At 37.8% G+C, this 20,543-nt stretch overlaps 1 protein-coding gene across 10 annotated transcripts in view; it reads left to right on the forward strand.

The window, feature by feature from the left end:
* The window catches only part of PMCA (plasma membrane calcium-transporting ATPase 3), a 1,392,263-nt gene that overhangs the window by 894,117 nt on the left and 477,603 nt on the right, over positions 1–20,543 (forward strand). For all 10 annotated transcript variants that reach the window (XM_090412026.1, XM_090412017.1, XM_090412079.1 and 7 more), the window contains one exon: positions 4,647–4,841. In XM_090412026.1, the coding sequence (XP_090268152.1) occupies positions 4,647–4,841 (195 nt within the window). The remainder of the gene's footprint in view (positions 1–4,646; positions 4,842–20,543) is intronic.

Here is a 20,543-nt window from a genome sequence, read left to right on the forward strand (position 1 = left end):
TGTCAGCTGTTGAAGTAGGTGCATAGACTACTATTATTTTTATTGCAACTGATTTTCCTATTTTTAATTTTAGTGTTCCTAGTCGTTCAGAATGGATTGTGCAAGAAATAATATTTTTGTTAACTTTTTGTTTATGATGAAGCCAACTTCTCCAGCCCTGGTAGCATTATCTGCAGCTCCCAGGAAAATTTGATTGCCATTGTTCCATTTTGCTCATAATTCAGAGCTGCTTCGAATTTCACAAATAGCAAGGACATCAAACTTTATATGTTGTAGTTCTCAAAACAGGAAATCAATTATGGGAGTCAGAAGACAGAGTTTGAGCGTGGAAAGAGCCAATAAATACGGTCGAATTCCCAGATGGTGGTCTACCTTCCTCTGCGAGATTCTTAGCACCCCCTGCTCTTGCAGATTTCTCACCACCACCTTGGTGGGATTGCAAAGAGCTGCATAGGACTGAGGGGGTCTTTTTCTTCTTCTACTTGCTGGCATCGTTACATTATTCTACAGCACTTCTCCTAACCATGGTTCTGAAGTGTGCCATTGGTCCACAGCTCCTTAATTTATTATTCGGAGCTGCCCGCTTGGGCTCTCCTCATCCACCACCTGAGGGACGTGCCTGGTAGGGGTAAGGTCCTCCCCAAAATATCATTCTAGTAGATAAAAATTTTAGATAAAAATAATTTTATCTAAAATTTGAATGGTCCATACAGTATCAACATGGCTTTGTGAAGGGTCAGTCATGCCTTAGTAATTTATTAACTTTTTATAATAGAGTAACAGCTAAGTAGGATAAAGCAAATGGCTAAATGATTTTGCTGGATTTTGCAAAGGCATTTGACAGAATACTGCATGAAACCCTGTTATGCAAATTGGAACAAATGGGGATAGATATGACACTGGTTATGTGGATAAGAGGGTGGCTGCTGGACAGATATATAAAAAAAGTGGTATATGGAAAGGCAGAATCGAGGTGAAAACAGGCAACTAGTGGTGTGCTGCAATGTTCAGTGCAGGGATCATTGCTGTTTAATTTTGTACATAAATGATATTGGAAATAACCTGTAAGGAAATATTCAGTTGTTTGCTGATGATGTGAAATTAGATACAGTAATAGTAAATCAAGGTGATGTGGGGAGCTTGTATGATGATTTAAATAGGCTGTCAGTATGGGCGAAAGATAATGGGTATCAGTTTAATGTGGAGAAATGTCAAGTTATGCATTTTGGGATAAATAGATTACAAGCCATGTATCACATTGATGGCACTGTACTCCAGGAAATAGATGAAGCTAGAGGTTTAGAGATGGTGGTGGTGGTTGTAGACAGAAAGTTAAAGTTTACATTACATATTGCTAAGGTAGCTCATAAGTTTACTTGACTATTGAAGAACACATTAACAAGTAGAGATGAGGAAGTTGTTATTCCTCTTTATAGGGCCTTGATACGCCCACATCTGGATTACTGTGCCCAAGTCTGGTCCCATCCCCTGGGTTTCTTGGGGATGAGAGAGCGATGGAGAGGATTCAGAAACAAGTGACCAAGATGGTGAGTGACCTGCGAAATGTTCCCTATGAGAATAGATTGAAGGTGTGTGTGGATTACAGAAGCTGGTTGATAGGAGAAAAAAGAGAGATACGATAGAAACATTTAAGTTGCTTAAAGAATTTTATAGGATAGATGTAGGGAAAATGTTTCAGCACTTGGCTAGAGAGACCAGAACAGGTGGATCATCCCTGGAAGTTGAAAATAAAAGTCTTATCCTTTTTTCAGGGAGGGGGAGGGGCGGTGAGGACTATATTTTCTGCTTGGAGAGTTGTAAATGAGTGGAATGGGTTGCCAGAGTCAGTTGTGAGTGCTTTATCTGTTAATGGGTTCAAGGAGAGGTATGATAGATAGTTTGGGTCTCCTGCGATGAGTCTTCAGACTCCATGGAGGTGCCCGTATAATTATAATAATAATGTTCACAGCCATATGCAGCACAGATAATTCAGCAAGATGCCACTTTATAAAGTAGTTAAATTTATTGTTATTATTATTATTACGTGATACCTCCAGGGAGTCCAAGGACTCATCACGGGGAGGGCACACTACTTTGCTAAATACATCTCTTCCTTTCCACTACTACTACCCAATTCTCCAGCTATGACACTACTATCATCAGTGCCATCTATCGCCCATCACCAATAACAGTATTTTTTATCTGTAAATTGCATGTGTTCTGAAGGCCGATTTGTCTGTACACGGGATTAAAAAAACCTGAGTTTCTGGGAGAAAAAACCTTGTTACCACTGTATGAAATTGGCTAACTCACCTTCAACTGAAAAAGCCCTTGTAGGGATTCCCCTAATAAAATTTTGCAGCACAAACTAGGAAACTTTCATGTCCATAGTACTGATGGTACTTAAGCATAGAGCTTTTCGTGGGTTCTATAAGGGGGGAAAAAATGGTATGAGAACCTATTATATACAAGGCTGTGTTTGTGTGAGCATGCATATATAAAATAAATATAATAAAAATCAGGCCAATAACTGTGACAAAGTAGACAGCCTGTAGCACCACCACTGGTTAAAAGTCTCTTACTGGATCTTTTGCTGCCTTTGATGGCAAAATCTATATATTGTCCTGCAGCATACTCCAGTTTTTTTTGTTTTTTTTTGTTGTTGTTGTTGTTACACTTGTGATTAGTATCATACTACCTGTATAGATTAAACTATATAAATTCTCCTTTCAAACAATTTTGATGATCACTTTTTTCATAAATTAGTAAACTCATTGAGGCATATTTTTTTCACAGTAATATGAGCATGCAGGTTATTTTTTTTATCACTTTTATTCTATTTTTCCAAAGCATAAATAATTTTCCATGCTTTACATAAAGAAAGAACTTTATTTGTGTTTTTCTTTTCTTTATTCTTCAGATATTGTTCAAAAGCTTAGGGAAATATTTTGATAAAAAATAACATAGAGGATAGTTAATTACTGACTACCATGTCCATTGGACTCACAGTAAGTTTTTTTATTATTTCTATTAATTTTGATACTGCTGATTCCATGTGGTGAATCTTAACTTTAGTTTCTTATCCAAAGTGCAGACAGGATGCCATCATAGGTCTTTTGTTTGTGATATAAAAGCATCCATATACCTTCTGAATCCTGTGAATCATCTTGATACTTCACTGATAATCTGTGAGATAATCGATATTAATCTTATGGATGGACTGCTCTTTCACATTGCATCTATGGGGATTTCCTTTTTCGCTCACTTGAAATACCACTTGTTCATGATTTATGCATCCCAAAGTTTTCTCATTCAAATTCATAATAGATTTTAAGCAGTGTTACTGTAGAACTGTTATATGTTTTCTTGTACACCATTTCTCTCATTCTTAAAAAATCAGTTTTAAATTTCGTTTGAAGATATCCATGTTAATTGTAATTTTGAAGCACATTAAGAAGTCGTTAACATTGGAAATTCTGCTGCTTAGAATTCACCATAGTTAAATATAATGCAGCGATGTCCAAGGTTTGATGGTTTTACTTAGATGCTTGTTCACTTTGGCCTGACTGTGCATCATTTTAACATTTTTTTTTTACCTTGATTCTAATTCCTCAGTTTAATGCTTGAACTACTTTTAGCTCTGAGCATTTATAATTTGGCAGTACTTATCAACAACACAGCTACAGAACAGTGTTAAAAACAAGTAAGTAACACTAATTGAAATTTGGGCATTAAGGTCCATGGAGGGTTGACTTCAACTGAATTAGCAATTAGGATAACTGGATAGAAACTTTGTGTGTTGAGGCTTAAATGCGTGTGAGGACAATCATGTTGGAGGCTTAATGGATTGCATAAGCATTCAGAAAGGATTAAAACAGAATTTAATACTTCCCATATAAGAATCTACAGCAGCTCTCAGAAATCAACCAAATCTAAATAAATATAGTTACATTAAACTTCCGAAGATTTTAGAAACATTAATCATCAGAGATCCCACCTTACATTCCCGGTCACCTACAATTGCCCATAGAGGGCGCACCACCTAGATAGGACTTTTAGAGTCACCCACGTGGTTAGCTTAGTATTGTGTGGTATTTCTGTATATGTTACATTAGTATTTTTGTAATCCCTGAAGATGTCTCAGCGACTGAAATGAAACACAGGAAGTATTAAATTCTGTTTTAATCCTTTCTGAGTGCTGTATACAATCCATTAAGCCTCCAACATGACGGAGGCTTAATGGATAGAAACTTATTTAAATGTTCTCAAGATAAATAGGATTAAAATTCATATTATGTTTTATATGGACTATCTCTTGAATGTGGCTTATAATTGCTCATGTTATAGCTCTAGAATTGGGTTGATTTAATAATGTATTTAAAAATGAATCTTGTAATGAATAAAATATCTAAAAATGAATCTTAGCTGTAATGCTCTGTATTTAGAACCACTTAAGAATGTAAATTAGAGAACACTGTAAAATAGAGCAAAAATTTGTTTTTCTATATGGCTAGTTAGTAAATACCAAAGAAAGTAACATTAATACTCCAATATGCATATGTGCCTATACATCTAAACTTGTAGTCTTGGCACTGGACCATTTTTAAAAGAATTCTTATTAATAATTCACTTATTTAAAATTTCAGTTTCAGCAGCATCAGCTCGATAAAGTGTGGCCACGATTAAGGGTATTAGCTCGTTCATCACCACAGGACAAATATACATTGGTAAAAGGCATTATTGATAGTAAACTTCATTCAAACAGAGAAGTAGTAGCTGTTACAGGAGATGGCACAAATGATGGACCTGCACTAAAAAAAGCAGATGTTGGTTTTGCTATGGTAAGGAAACTAAAAAAAAAAATTCAGTGTCCATATTTCTTTTGTGAATATTAAAAAGGAACTTTTCTTACTCTATATGAATAAAATATATTTAGTGAACTATATTTGGTGAACTCTATCTTATAAATACACTCAAAGATCTTCTTATGCTGTCAAATCCAACTTGTTGACAGGTTTAAAAAAATTGGTTTCTAAGAATCTATAAAAAAAATTCTGGCATTTTATGTAAGTTAATGTTAGTATTCTGCCTGAGGCTTATTATTTCATTATACTTAATACATAAATAATTTCACTTAGAAGAAGCATTAACATGTATACTATAATGAAAGCATGGTGTTATATATTATTTTATTAAATAATTATAGTTTGAGTTCATATATTAAACCTTTATATTATGAATAATGTTATGTGATTCTCTTGATCAACACACATTAGTTTCCATAAATTAAGGAACAAAGGAAAAATACAATAACTTGAGGGGACAATAAAAAAAGCATGAAAGTCCCACATTATATAAACAGTGATGCTGAGTCTCGTTATTACATACAAATGAGGCACAGCTTAAAAGCAAGCACTTTGGAGTAGTTTTTCATGTCTGAAATGAGAACAATATATTTCTTAATGATAGAATTCCTTGATATGGCTACAAGACAACATTTAACTAATAAATTCAGGTGGCAAGCAATCATAAGACTAGAGGACAGCTAAAGTCAGGTGGTTTCAGGTGAGCAGTTCTGTGGTTCACAGACTGTGAAAACAATTCCAGCAGTCACAAGTAGCACTCTGGATATACAGCAAAGGAGGACCATGGGCTACAACCGCGGTGGTGACCGATGTATCTTATTTATCTGCTCATCAAAATAGGAGTGCTACACCAAAGTAGCAACAATCTGACCTCTCGTTGCCTACAAGAACATTGGTATCTGTTTCAACTGTACTCAGAAGGCTTCACAAAGGTGGTTATCTATACCAGGAGACTGGTAGCCCGTATGTCCCTATCCCCACACCACAGGAAAGTGTTCAAAATGGGCCAGGATTCACATAAACTTAACCAATACCATTAGTGATCAGTAGTGTTTACAGATGAGCCCTGATTTGCCTCTAATCTGGAGAGAACCGGGGACATGTTATCATTCCTCTGATATCAGTGAAAAGAACTTATGGTGGAGGTAGTATAATGGTTTGGGCAGGCATCTTGTTGGGTGGATAACTGACCTATATAGCAGAAGAATGAATGTTGCAACTTACAGAGATGAGGTCCTGGACCCCTATGTTAATCCATATGTAGGTGCAATATGGAAGATATTTATTCTACAAATGAGAATTTGCTTGATGGGGATAAGCATTATTCCATAACGCTTATCCCCATCAAGTTAAGCTATTAGGTGCTATTCTGGCCATATCATATTTGATGTGGCCAGAATCAACAGTAATTATGCCATCAAAGTAGAAAATAGCTTTTCAGAATTAAGAACTGTCAGTGAAAGAATTCCTGAAGAACTGTGGAATAAAACAAAAAGATAATCTTGGAAACACAAAGGAAACTCTACCCAAAAGAAAAAGAACGAATAACCCATGGGGATCTAATGGCACATTAACAGAAATTGAAAACAGAAGGGCACTCAAGCAAAAGGATTATCAACAGAAGTGGACAGACAGAACTACTCAAACAAGTCTAGTATGTCAAGAAACTGTAAAACAATGAAAGAAAACTTTTAAAGTAAAATGTGTGAGGAATAGAAGAACATGCTAATAAATATCAAGCAAAAGATCCCTTTAATAAGATTAAGCTCATAAATAGAAACTTCAAACCAAAAACTTTAAATATATCTGATGCTAATAACCAAATTCTAAGAGAAACTAATGATATCCTCAATAGATGGAAAAATTGCTGTGCTGATCTATATAAAGATAATTCTCATTTGATGAACTGAACAGAAAGCATATATAAAGAACCATACATCTTAAAAGCAGAAATTGAGTTGGCACTGAAAAAAAACTCAAGAACGGAAAATTCTGGGTTATGATGAAATATCAAGTGAAACAAGGCATTCCAATCATTCACAACTCTGCATGCAAAAAAACCTGCCTCTCACACCCCTGCTCACACACTCTTTATATAGCTTCCAGGGACGACCTCTGATTCTCCCACTGTTTTCTGTAGAACCTCTCCAACATTGATCCTATAACAACCCCTTAGTAACTTGTAGGTCTCTATCATATCTCCCCTCTTCCTCCTATCCACTAGACTCTGTAAATTACATCTTCTCAACCTTTCCTCATATTCGACATTCCAGAAGTCAGAAACTACCTTAGTCAGTCTCCTCTGGACCCTTTCCAACATCTCTTCGTCCTTTTGAAAACCAAGTGACCAAATCTGTGCTTTGTGGATTATACAAAGGCTTTTGATTGTGTTAGCTGTGATACTCTATGGAAAATCTTAAGAAAAATGGTTTCAGAACACTTGGAGCACTTAATTAAAACAACTGTACAAGAAGAACTCAACAGCAGTGAAAATTGACAAAAATACATCAGAATGTTTCCAAGTAGGGGGGGTGGGAGGTATATTCTGCGAGTTTTGTTGCCAGTGACTGCACACTTCCTATGCAAAAATACATGAATCAATGCACAAGCTATTTCTCAATCTCAACCAGCTCTTTTTCTTCACTGTGCCTTCCTTCCATAAAACAACTTCTGAATGTTGGCAAAAGAGTCGAAAACCTCAAACACCACAATAGTACTATGAATTAAACTTTTTCCTCCAAAAAGTGGAAGCTAAGCTTGAACTAAATGACTATCAGTGCTGCAATGCAAGTTCACCCTTGCCCGTGAATGAACTCCACGACCTAATTGCATCATTGGTGCATGACTTAATGGAGGCCAAAAACATAAAATTCATTGCGGTTATTTTGAACTTTCCAACGGTAAATGGAAAATCATTACAAGAAGATATCAACAAATCAGCAAAAGAATGCCACATCGATTCTAAAAATATCGTAATGTTCTTTTCAACCACTGATTATATACAAAACATATAAACTAGGTTTAACTGGTCGAAGGTTTGTTTATTGTAAAGTAATAGCCTACTAGTTTCGCCGACTTGACTGTTGGCTTCGTCTGGACATATACAAGTGACAGGTGACAAAACAGCTTAAAAAAATTATAGGTGTAGGTTTCTGTGGTTTAGCACTTCAAGAAAGACTCCAGTATTGCGACCACGTTTTATTAAAATAAATTATTTATCTTAATAAACATGTGGTCGCATTACCGGAATCTTTCTTTTGAAACTTAAAAAAAAGATCATAAAACAAGTTAAGGATGGGGTTGTAACATAAACAAATGTTAAATATTATCTAAATTCAAATAAAACGCTATATCAATGCATGGAGCGTGTATGTTATCAGTACAATAGTACTATGAAATAAAATAAGTAAACTTCCCAAGTTTTTACTTATGAGAGAACTGTTACATTCTAGAAGAGCTAAACAGATGTATATTTAAAAACTTCATTGACATTATTCCGAGAAAGGATACAACGTACTAGATTTGAGCGAGTTGGGTAGATTTGTCTTGCTTTCATTTATACAACGTCCTTTCAAATAATATAGAAGCTAACCTATGGTCTCATTTAGATAACATGATCAATGATAGTTTCAATAGGACTTTTCTAATTAGCAAGAATAGACGGATCAAAAAATTCAATATACCTTAAACGAAAAAAGCTGTAATTCAAGACATACACTCAGAAAACAAAATTATCTTTAACTTCTCGGACTACAACTTAACACCTGCAGAAGTCAGCATCACAAGGGATGACAAAACTTTAAAAGATGAATTAGACCTCATCTTTGAAACTAATAAACAATGGCTATCCAAAAAAATTCATAAATATTTTTTTCTCCATCCCCTTCCAACAACAAGCTCAAGATTACCCACTACAGATCTTCAATTTCCATTCCTTTTGCTAAATCTGTTTCACAGATAATTGCTAAAATGCTCAGACCTTATAAGATCCAAGTGGCTTTCAAACCTATAAAGACTATTCGCAACTATTTAAGATCACCTGAGGACGGACAAAAATGCATTCCATAAACATCCTGGAGTTTACAACATTCCCTGCTCTTGTGGTTTAAATTATATCGGACAAACATCTAGAGATAAGAAAGAACATATTAGGGACGTTAATAACAATAGGGAAGACAATTTTGGGTTGGTGCTCCATTTTTCTAATACCAATCATAACATCAAATGGGATAAAAGTACTATGCCGTACTTGGAAGAAGATTTTCGTTCTTGCGACATCAAAGAAACTGCAGTAGTTATCTGTTCAAGAGTAGCCTGAAAGAAATCAAGAGATGATTTTTGGTATGGAAAAGTCTCATAAGATCACTCAACACATAGGAATTCAATTTTGTTGCCAATTATAGATCGTATACATGTATAACATGTTATACATGTTAACACCCATGTATAACAATGACTGATAACATACACGCTCCATGCATTTGATTTAGTGTTTTATTTCAATTTAGATAATATTTAACATTCATTTATGTTAAACTTGATATCCTTAACTTGTTTTATGATCTTTTTTAAGCTGTTTTGTCACCTTGTGTGCCCAGACGAAGCCAACAATTAAGTCAGCAAAACTAGTAGGCTATTACTTTACAATAAACACACCTCCAACCAGTTAAACCCAGTTTATGTGTGTTTTGTATCTAAAAATATCATCCAGTGCCATCGTTTTGGACCCATAAATAAAAGAGGATGGAACGAACTTTCCACAACTCATAAAAGTGACTTGTGATACACTGACAAACACATGTAAATTAATAACAGCGATAAACAATGAGTTCAAAGATGCTTGTCCCCAATCACACATACTTGCTAGGCCAGACCTAACATTTGCACTGAGGGAACAAGTTTGCCATCCTCAAAGAGAACTTGAAAAAAAAACGCGAAAATGGAGACCCTGTTGGACCATCGGTTACAAACAAGTTAAATTGGTGCAAAAATCAAGTGAGATTCCACCATGGAGACCAGAATGCAGGCAGTGCATAGGAAATGTACAAGACCCTTGGGATCAAATATATGCCTCACAGAACCTTGCATATCCACTTCACCAAGATCTGTGGCCTAAACTCTAACCTTATTTTTCACGGTATTAACAACACTACACGATTTTATCAAAGAGATGTTTTATTAACTGCTTATATTTCGCTGATTTTCAACTCGGCATCATCAGAGCACAACATACTTGTACACGCAACGGTGAGTGAGTGAAACAATATAATTGCAATGGACAAAAGATCTAAAGTCCTATTTTTGGCACCCTCTAATGGGGAAAAAAAAAACAGCTATGCAGGAGTTTCTCTTAGGATAACAGTCTCCCAAATTTTTGGCAAATTAATGCAACGATAATTGTTAAGGTTGGGAGAATTCTTCAAAGCCATTGCTGACTCAAAAAAATAATCTTTCAGATCTGTAACGACTTCTAAATAGCACATTCATTTTCCTCCATCTAATCTTATATGAAGGAGTGTCCAAAACATCGCTACTATTACAATGGCAAATCGGGACTGGCAGACCACGCTTTGGACACTCCTTCACACAGGATTAGATGGAGGAAAACGAATGTGCTATTTAGGAGTCGTTACAGATCTGTCAGCAATGGCTTTGAAGAATTCTCCCAACCTAACAAATATGGTTTCATTAATTTGCCAAAAATTTGGGAGACTGTTATCCTAAGAGCAACTCCTGCATAGCTGTTTTTTTTTTTTTTTTTTTCCTCGTTAGAGGGCACCAAAAATAGGACTTTAGATCTTTTTTGTCCATTGCAATTATATTGTTTCACTCACTCACTGTTGTGTGTACAAGTGTGTTGTGCTCTGATGATGCCGAGTTGAAAATCAGCGAAATATAAGCAGTTAATAAAACATCTCTTTGATAAAAATTGTGTGGTGTTGTTAATACCGTGAAAAATAAGTCATGAATAACCTTATTAGTGTCCACTACCACCTTCAGTGTACCAAACACCACTTACTCTTTCTGGCAGAGACTAAAATCTCAACCTCCCCCAAGCATTATTTATCTCAAACTTCCAAACTACATACTCTTTAAGTCCTTTCAACCCAAGGGTGGCATCTGTGCATACATCAGCTCTAACATACCTTGCCAGAGAACACACAATCCAGAATCACCCAACTTTGACCTTCTTTGGGTAATAATATCCCTTCACCACTCAGTCAAATTCATCTGCTGTCTCTGTTGCTCCCCTAATGCAACCAACCACTCTTAGTTTAATTTCCTCTCCTTAAAAATTGATTTTCTCCAGTCCCACTTTCCCAACTGCAAAGTCATCCTCCTAAGAGATTTTAATGTCCACAACACCAACTGACTGTCCAACTCCTCCTCCAGTTGTACAGATCTCACAGGCCAAGATGCTGAAACATTTGCCATTGCTAAAGGCCTTACACAAACTGATCATGTGCCAACCAGAATACCAAATAACCCAAATCACTCCCCAAACACCTTACATCTCTTTCTAACCAATTACCCTTCCAAATACACAGTGAATGTAGTGGGGCCACCTAGGTCATTTTGACCACAATCTAGTGCTTATCTCCTCACCAATGCATACACAGCCACTCCCATACAAGAGTAGTTTGGCATTATAACAGTGCCAAGTGGGACAGCCTCTGTGACTTCTGTGCCTCATTCCCATCGTTGAACTATTGCTTCCGGCCTCCCAACCCAAATTTATGCACTGAATGTATCACCAAAGTAATCCTCACTGGCATTGAAACATACATTCTCCACACTCCTATGAACTGCCATTCCCTAACTAAACTCTGGTTCCCCAAAATATGTACCAAGGCTGTACAAATGAAAAACCAAGCAAACCATAACCAGCTCAAATCAAGAACTCCATACTCCTTTAGAGCTTATACTGGAGCCCAAAATAGATGCCAAAGAAAACAATCAATGCTTCCAAAACAGAGTTCGAAAGAGCAAAAAGCAGGAAACTATTAGCCTGTCCAAATGGAAGCCGAGCCTTTTGGTCTCTCACAAAACAATTCACCGTAACTTCTGTCCAACACTATTCCCACCCCTGTCACACCCAGATGGCTCTATTGCATCATCACCCACAGAAAAAGCCAATCTTCTGGCTTCACACTTTGCTTCCAATGTATGCATAACTGACAATGGTAAATACCCCTCAACTATTCCAGATGCCCAACATACAATGCACCCTATATCCTTTTGCCAGAAAGAGATCAGAAAAATGCTATCCAAATTAGACATGAAAAAAAGCCTCCTGGCCCTGATGGCATTCCTCAAATTATCCTGAAATTTTATGCACCGGAACTGACTCCTACCTATGTTGCCTGTATATACTCTCTTACTCTCCCAGTATCTATCCCACAACCTGGAATTTAGCCTATATTCAACCCATTCTCAAGAAGGGTGACAAGTCACTGTCATCCAACTACCGCTCTGTGTCACTCACCTCAGTCCTATCTAAGGTAATGGGAAAAATCATCAAATCCCAACTCCTACACTACCTTGAAGGCACCCACATGGTAAACAACTGTCAGTATGGATTCCTTTACCGCCGATCAATAGGAGATCTGCTCACATATGTCACCCATCTCTGAGCAAATCCCATGAGAAGTTTGGCGAATCTCAAGTAGTTGCACTTGATATCTCCAAGGCATTTGACTAGGTCTGGCACAAAGGCTTACTAACCAAGCTGCCATCATTTGGTCTGTCTCAGGACTTCTGTAGTTGGATTGTCAGCTTTCTGACAATCTGGCACATAGTCTGGATGCACACTATGTGTGATGGTGGATGGTTTCTTATCCTCTCACCAACCCTCTTCCTGATATACAGGGTGTTCGGGATAAATTTGACAGTTTCGTAAGGAAAAAGAAAATCTTCTTTGTATCTATTAAATTTAATGAATTGACAAAAAAACATTACAGGCAGAGTTAATTACAATACTATCAACAAGATTTACTCAAAATAACCACCATTAGCATCGATCACAGCTTCAATTCTGCTTCGGAACCTCGAACAAGCTGATGCTACAGTCTCCCTGGGAAGGGCCGCAAAAACTGTTTTAATTTTATCCATTAACTGGGCTTTTGTATTACTGGAAGTGCGATTGGTGTCTTTTTCAACTGCGCCCCATACAAAATAATCCATGGGGTTAAGGTCTGGGGAGTTTGGAGGCCAAACATTTGGACTGGTGAAGTCGTAGAAATTTTCAGACAACCATTTTTGACTTTTCCCAGAGGTGTGGCAAGGGGCCGAATCCTGCTGCCATACATACGGCCTACCATTGGCTACCCTTGTTATCCAGGGCTTGACTACAGTTAGTAACTCCACGAACAAAGCCCGAATTCCAATGCCAGGGTTCTTCAACACCTGTTCCTGCAGATTTGCGAGGAATTCTGCTGTACGAACGCAATCAGATCGTCTGCTAGGGATCTTTCTTCTTGCTACATCCTCGTAGTCACCATTGCAAGTCTCTAGTTCATGCCTGATTGTTTTTACTGTATTCAGGGAGCATTGGGCAGCAGTCGTAATATCCTTATTTTGATGGCGGGCACGAATCATCATGATACAAGTTATTCTCTTCCATGATTCAGGTGGGTTCCAGCTATCCATCCTTTCTGACATCTTGTATATGAATGAAGAAGGGTCCAAACTTTTAAATGAAGAGAAGTGTGTGTTAATACATGTAACTTACGGAAAAATATAATTAATTATAAATATGTCAAATTTATCCCGAACACCCTGTATATCAATGACCTACTTCAATTTACCTCCAACCCAATATGCAGTTTTGAAGATGACAGCACATTGCACTCCTCCCTTTCATTGTAAACCTTATTCTACACAACTCACCCCAGTCTTCAGAACACCAACGCCACTGCCCTCAAATCTGATCTCCAAGCCATTCTCCAATGAGTTTCAGATAACCTTGTCAATATTAATACTAATAAAATCCAGTTCTGCCTTATTTCTCAAAAAAAGGACATTTTTTCCCAGTATTATTTTTAACAATACCCAAATTTCCAGACAATTTGAGATTTCTCTTCTTGGAAGTACCCTGATATCAAGACTTCCCTGGCATAAACACATCACAACCATTGCATCCTCAGCTTCAAAAAAACTAGGATTTCTCTTTCGCTTCAGACATTACTTCACCCATAAACAGATGTTAACCTTATACTAATCACGTATCTGCCCAGCTGTTGAATACTGCTCTCACATGTGGGGTGGAGCCCCCTAAAATCTCCCTCAAAATGCTTGACTCAATACAGAGGAGAGCAATTAGACTTATTAATGACCCATTTCTTACCAACTCATTCCCCCCACTTTTGCACAGATGTTTGGTTTTCGCAATATGTGTCTTCTACAAATATTTCTATATTTCTATGGGAAATGTTCACCTGAAATAGCATTAATAATTCTCTCACTTAGTACTAAGCCCATTGGAACATGTGCAGCTGCTGCTTAACATCCCTTCAAAGTGCACCTTGAAACCCACAGAACAAGTTTCTTTTCCTCTTCCTTCACCCCCTGGAACTGCTGTATTGGGGAACAGTCTCCTCCCTCCCACACACACACACACACACACACACACACACACAGTTGTATTTCCCAAGGTATACAGTCTTTTAAATCAAATGTAAGCAAGTTCCTCCTTTTCCAAGCCACTATCCATACACGGTACTAATGTACTATAGGTTGATCAACCAATGTATCGTGTATTGGTTCAATATATAAAAGGAAAAAAAGTTCAAGTGGGAACTTGTTTTCTAGCCATGCTGTCAAAGTAGAATATTCTCCAGTAATCCAATGTAAATGGAACACTTTTTTTGTTGTAAAAGTTTTGGTATCAGATAATCTTCTCTGACTATAGGCAATGCTTTTTATGTTGATGACTTATTTTCTGTTATTCCTGTAGCAAGAGTGGGAGGGGGAATTGCTGTGTTCTGGTTTTTAGCAGAAAAAAATTAAGTGTGCGCTTTTTCTGAATATGTAGTTTTCACTCCGACTCAGAATATAGATGGTAGAAATTAATATCCGAGTTTCAACAAAATCAAAGCTTCTGGGACTGATTGTTGACAAGAAGTTACATTTCTTGTATGCATCCATCAACTAAGAGAAGCGTGAAAGCACGGAACACCTTCAATACTCAGTGGTTTAACTGATGAAGTTCTCTATTTTTCTTATACCATGCACTTGTCCATTCAAAGCTTTGTTATTGATTACAAGTATATGCTTCTGCTTCTTCTGCGGGAGAATACTCTTCAATGATTGGATCCCATCAAGGAATATAAAAATGCTACCTTATTTTGCATGTCATCCATCGCTTTGCATTAAAATAAATGAACTATCTCTCTTACTTCAATAGGAACAGTTGCCAACTCAAATCTTCCTAATGTTGAGAAGTTAAATTTATTGCAAATTAAACTGTCATTTTTACCTCTGTTGTGTATGTCAACGAGATCGTATAACTTTTCAGTATTACATGACACAGCATTTTCCACATAACAACATCACAGCCTTCTACACTCTGTATACTCCGCCATGCTGCCTCTTGAATTGAATATTCTTTGCATTCTGTTCTCTGTGATTGTGATGGCTATGCTTTTATCATGCTTTATTTGCTCAAAGCTTGATTATTATTATTATCGTTGTTGTTGTTATTATTATTATTAGCTACTCCATGGAATCCTTAGACTCATTGAGGGAGGTTCTAAACATCATGCCAATCACTATCCAACATTTGCTACTATGATAACTGTGTACTTTGCTTTGAACTCATTCACAGTCATGACATTCACAACAGACTCTGGCAACCTATTTCATTCATTCACCTCTCTCCAAGCAAGAAACTGGTTCTAGCGCACAACACCCTTGCTAACCACTCTCTTGCTCAGTTTTTCAAGGATGGGTCCTAATTCTCCTACCGCCTAGACCTCTTCTGAAAAATTTCCTATGTATTAATCTTGTAAAAACCCTTCAGTAATTTGTATGTCTCAGTCATATACCCCTTTTCCACCTGTCAACAAATTCTGTAACCCACAAATATTCATCCTGTCATCATAAGGTGCATTCCATAGACCTGCTACCATCTTAGTCACTCGCCTCTGGATATTCTCCACCACCTCCTCATCGCCAAGAAATCCAGGTGACCAGATTTGCACACAATAATCAAGGAGTCTTACCAAGGCTCTTTATAGAAGTATAATAACCTACTTGTCTCTGCTCCTCAGGGTATTCTTCATTAACCAATTCTCTGATGCAGTTACTAGATCTAGCACTTTTAAACCTCTAGTATATTCCATCACCATCAATAATTACCTGAGATAGTTACTCCTTAGTAATTGCATGAATTCCATTTCCTTCCTCCCATGTGGCCTCTCGTTTTTCCAATCTACGTTGCCAAAACTGAGGTTTCTCATAATAATTACCTACTCCACTATCCCCCATCATCCTTTACATCCTCTGGTCTATAGAAGCATCCAACTGTATATTTTGTTCTACTGACCACTGTCTCACACCAGATGACCTCAGATGTGCTATTTTCACACCTGTAGTTGAACTCCTACTTTCTTTGGTTGCAGTTCATCAATTATGATCAATTGTCATAATAATCAATATAACTCCCCACCCCATTTTTCCCTCTATCTCCTTGAACACACTATGTCCTTTACATTCTATCCCACTAACTATATAATCTTCTGTCACCCATGTCTCACTAATACCAATAACCTTTGGCCAGGATGAACTAACCAACGCCAAAAGCTCCTCCTCCTTGTTCCGAATGCCTCTGGCATTAACGTACATAAAGTGCACTACTGTCCTAACACTTTATACCATTCCATTCTAGTTTGTTTCCAGCAGTACTAACTTAGGCATTTTACGTGCATTCTTACACTCAACTGCCTCACTGATATGTGTGTGTACCCACTCAACACCTCCTCCCCCTTCCTAAAAGCTCTGATTTCCTTGATTTTGCACATCCACAGTCACTCATTCAGCAACACTTTTTCCAGACTCTGAACACCAAATCCATTCAGATACAAACCATCCTTTTTGTACAAGCCCTTTCATCCATCAAACTCACTCAACACATCCACAAATTCCACTCCATTCCTCCTACATAACCTATGCATTGACTCATTCACTATTATGGCCCTCCTTCTCAGCTCAAGTCTGTCATACTACGTCAACACACTCACTCTTTTCTTCTTCTACTTTCAGTAACTCCTTCATGTTCTCTCTCATGCCATACTTTTCTCCTTTCAAATCATTTGTTCCAGCCAAATCAGTTAACTCTTTCACATTATCCTTTTGTGCTCTAATAGGCTCGCTAACATCGTCAATATTTACACTTGGGAAGCACAGTTTTGTCACTCTCTTGCCAATCGCACCTCTCATGATAGAATCGCTATACACAAAACTCCTTAATTTTTCCTTCTGTCTCTTAGCCAAGCATTCCTTTCTTTTTTCTTGGACTTCTTTCTTTCTGTCATCAGCTGAACCACTTGCCAGACGTTTCTGCCTTCACTGCTGCTTACGCTTCATGCTGTGTATCACTCCATGTAACCATGCTATCTTGCTCATTACAGCCAACTCTTCAATCTTTTCATCTGTCATACTACTATTCTTTCAATCACCACTTTTACTCTCTCTCTCTCTCAATTGTGTTACTTTTCATTTTTTTTTTTCAGTCCTGTCTGCTGTTACACTGTCACACACATTTTCATACGTATTCTGCCTGCTGCTTCAGTCTCACGACCTGACCCACACTTCTCGCTCTTGTAGCATTTTTGGCACACTCTTCCACCACTATCACCTTTCAAACTAAAGTCAATTTGTCTTTGCTAATGCATACATCTCGCAGATATTGCACTCTACATAGTCCCTCTGGTTGAATTATAAGGGCCACATGTTTGCAATTCTGCAAACGGAAGTGCATTTTGCACATTACTTATTCAAAGCCTTTATATTGAATAAATAAACCTACTCTTCTGCTTTGATGGCAACTGTTGTGACTTAATTGTGCCCTAAAAATAAAGTCTTTTTGGCTAAGCATTCTATGCAACATGTATTTTTTCTGTGTTTTGAGAAGTTCAGCATCACACATATCACACTGCCATTTTTCCATTTGGGGTGCATGTAAAGAGATTATGCAAAGCTTTGGCATGAATGTTAACAACATTCATATAACGGCAGTGAACACAACAATATTCCTCTATGAGAGGTTTGCATTCCATTATGCATCCTCTCACTGTTCTAGACAGAGCAGAATACTTTGATTTTTAACCCATATATACCATGAGGTTCAGATCTGAGACATTTTCTGACCTCCTTATCCTATCAGATTTTATTTGAATGCAGTAACTATGCTGCTAAGCTGTATACCATCCAACTTGTATACATAGAAGAAAACTGCTTCTAAAAACCTATTATTTATACAAGCTCAGTGAGTTCCTTACAGACTCTTTCCTCCTCCCCCTCATCATCATGAAATTCCTGCCATGTACCTTCAAGGGGTGTACAGGATATGATAGTACTACATGAAAAAAATTACATCATTACTAACTTCCTATCTACAATTTTCCTCCAAATCAGTCTGTTACTTGTCAAGACTCCAACATTATCGGATCTTATATTTCTGTCGTCTAAGGCACTTTGTACAGTATCAATCCACCTATATCTTGGTCTTCCTCTGGGTCATTTTGCTGCCAACCTGGCACAGAACACTTGTTTTGCTAATCTTTCTTCACCCATTCTGTTTAAGTGACCATACCACCTGAGATTAGCTCTGCTAATGCATTCCTGGATGTTGACAATGTCAAGTTCTTTCCTAATATTCTTGCTTTTAATATGATATTGCCATTGATGCCATCTATTCACGCCTATAATCTTTCTCAGGACTCTCATATCTGCGGTCTCTAGTCTTTGGTCAAGTGTTTTACTTCTGACCCAGCTCTCAGATCCATAAGTTAAAACTGGTTTGAACACTGTCTTGTATACAGCTAATTTAGTGTTCCGACTAATTTCTCTCTTATTCCATATGAATTTATTCTATTGACTTCCCACCATACCAGCTTTGCTGATTCTGTTGTCTATTTCTATATTTAATTTACCATCTTCACTAAAAATCGTGCCTAAGTAGCTGAAAAGTTTTACTTGTTCCACAGATTCTCCATTCATAACACAGTTGACATTTTCAATGCCTATTTTCATTGTCTTTGTTTTTTTATTGCTGACCTTCATACCATATCTATTCTTCTTCTTCTGCAGCTTCTCCCACTTAAGTGGGGTCACTATTTGTAATGAGTCTCCTCCACACCTTCCTGTCTTGGGCTGTCACCACATCCAAGGTCTTCATCTTCAAGTCCTCTTCTACCAGCTCCCTCCATCTCTTCTTTGGCCGCCCACGCTTCCGCCTTCCTTGCACATCCATCTGCATGACCCTTCTTCCCACATATTCGTCCTCCCTCCTCATCACATGACCAAACCATCTCAACCTTGCCTCCTGTATTTTCGCTCCTAAGTTCGTAACTTTCACTGTTCCCCTTACATAGTCATTTCTCAGACGATCCTTTCTGGTCACACCACACATCCACCTACGCATTCTCATCTCTGATACTTCCATCCTGCTGATGTTATTTTTCCTCAGGGCCACAGTTTCTATAGCATATGTCATAGCTGGCCTCACTACTGTCCTATAAATTTTGTCTTTCAGATTGATCGGCACCCTCTTATTGCATAACACTCCAGCCATCTCCCTCCAGTTCCTCCAACCTGCTTGTATCCTGCATCCCACTTCCTTCTTAGCTCCTCCATCTTCTTCCACTGTTGAACCTAAGTATCTAAAGTCTCTCACCTTCCTGATGACATTTCCTTCCAGCTCCAGATCTGTCTCCTGGCCGCCACCGCCCATTGCGCAACACATATACTCTGTCTTACTTTTGCTAAGTCTCACACTCTTCCAGTACTTTTCTCCATCTTTCCAGTTTAGTTCCCGCTTCTTCTCTTGAATCTACACACAGCAAGATGTCATCTGCATACAACATTGTCCAAGGCGCATCTTCTCTCACCTCCTCTGTTACCACCTCCATCACAATATTAAACAGAAACGGACTTAATGCTGACCCTTGATGCAAGCCAACTGTTACTTGAAAACTTTCTGTCTGTCCCAAACAGGTCCGAACACTTGTCTTCACATTTCTGTACATTTCCCGCACCTACCTGACATATTTCTCCAACACCTTCTTCTCCCTCAGACACCTCCAGACTTCTTTCCTTGGCACTCTATCGTATGCTTTCTCCAGATCAATAAACACCAGATGTAGCTCCCTTTGTTTCTCTCGATATTTTTCCATCATCTGTCGTAACCCAAAGATAGCATCTGTTGTTGATCTACCAGGCATGAAGCCAAATTGTTCCTTTGCAATCTCCACCTCCTTCCTCAATCAGCCATCAAGAACCCTTTCTAGCATCTTCATTGTGTGGGACATCAACTTTATTCCTCTGTAATTTTTACAGTCATGTGTATCCCCTTTACCCATCTACAAGGGTAAAGGGGATACACATGACTGTAAAAATTACAGAGGAATAAAGTTGATGTCCTCTCCCTCCATTCCTCAGGTATATTTTCCTGTTGGC

This window comes from Typopeltis vanoorti, chromosome 2, assembly GCF_054136105.1.
Source record: "Typopeltis vanoorti isolate ZY-2024b chromosome 2, IOZ_Tvanoo_1.0, whole genome shotgun sequence".
Classification (NCBI taxonomy): Eukaryota; Metazoa; Arthropoda; class Arachnida; order Uropygi; family Thelyphonidae; genus Typopeltis; species Typopeltis vanoorti.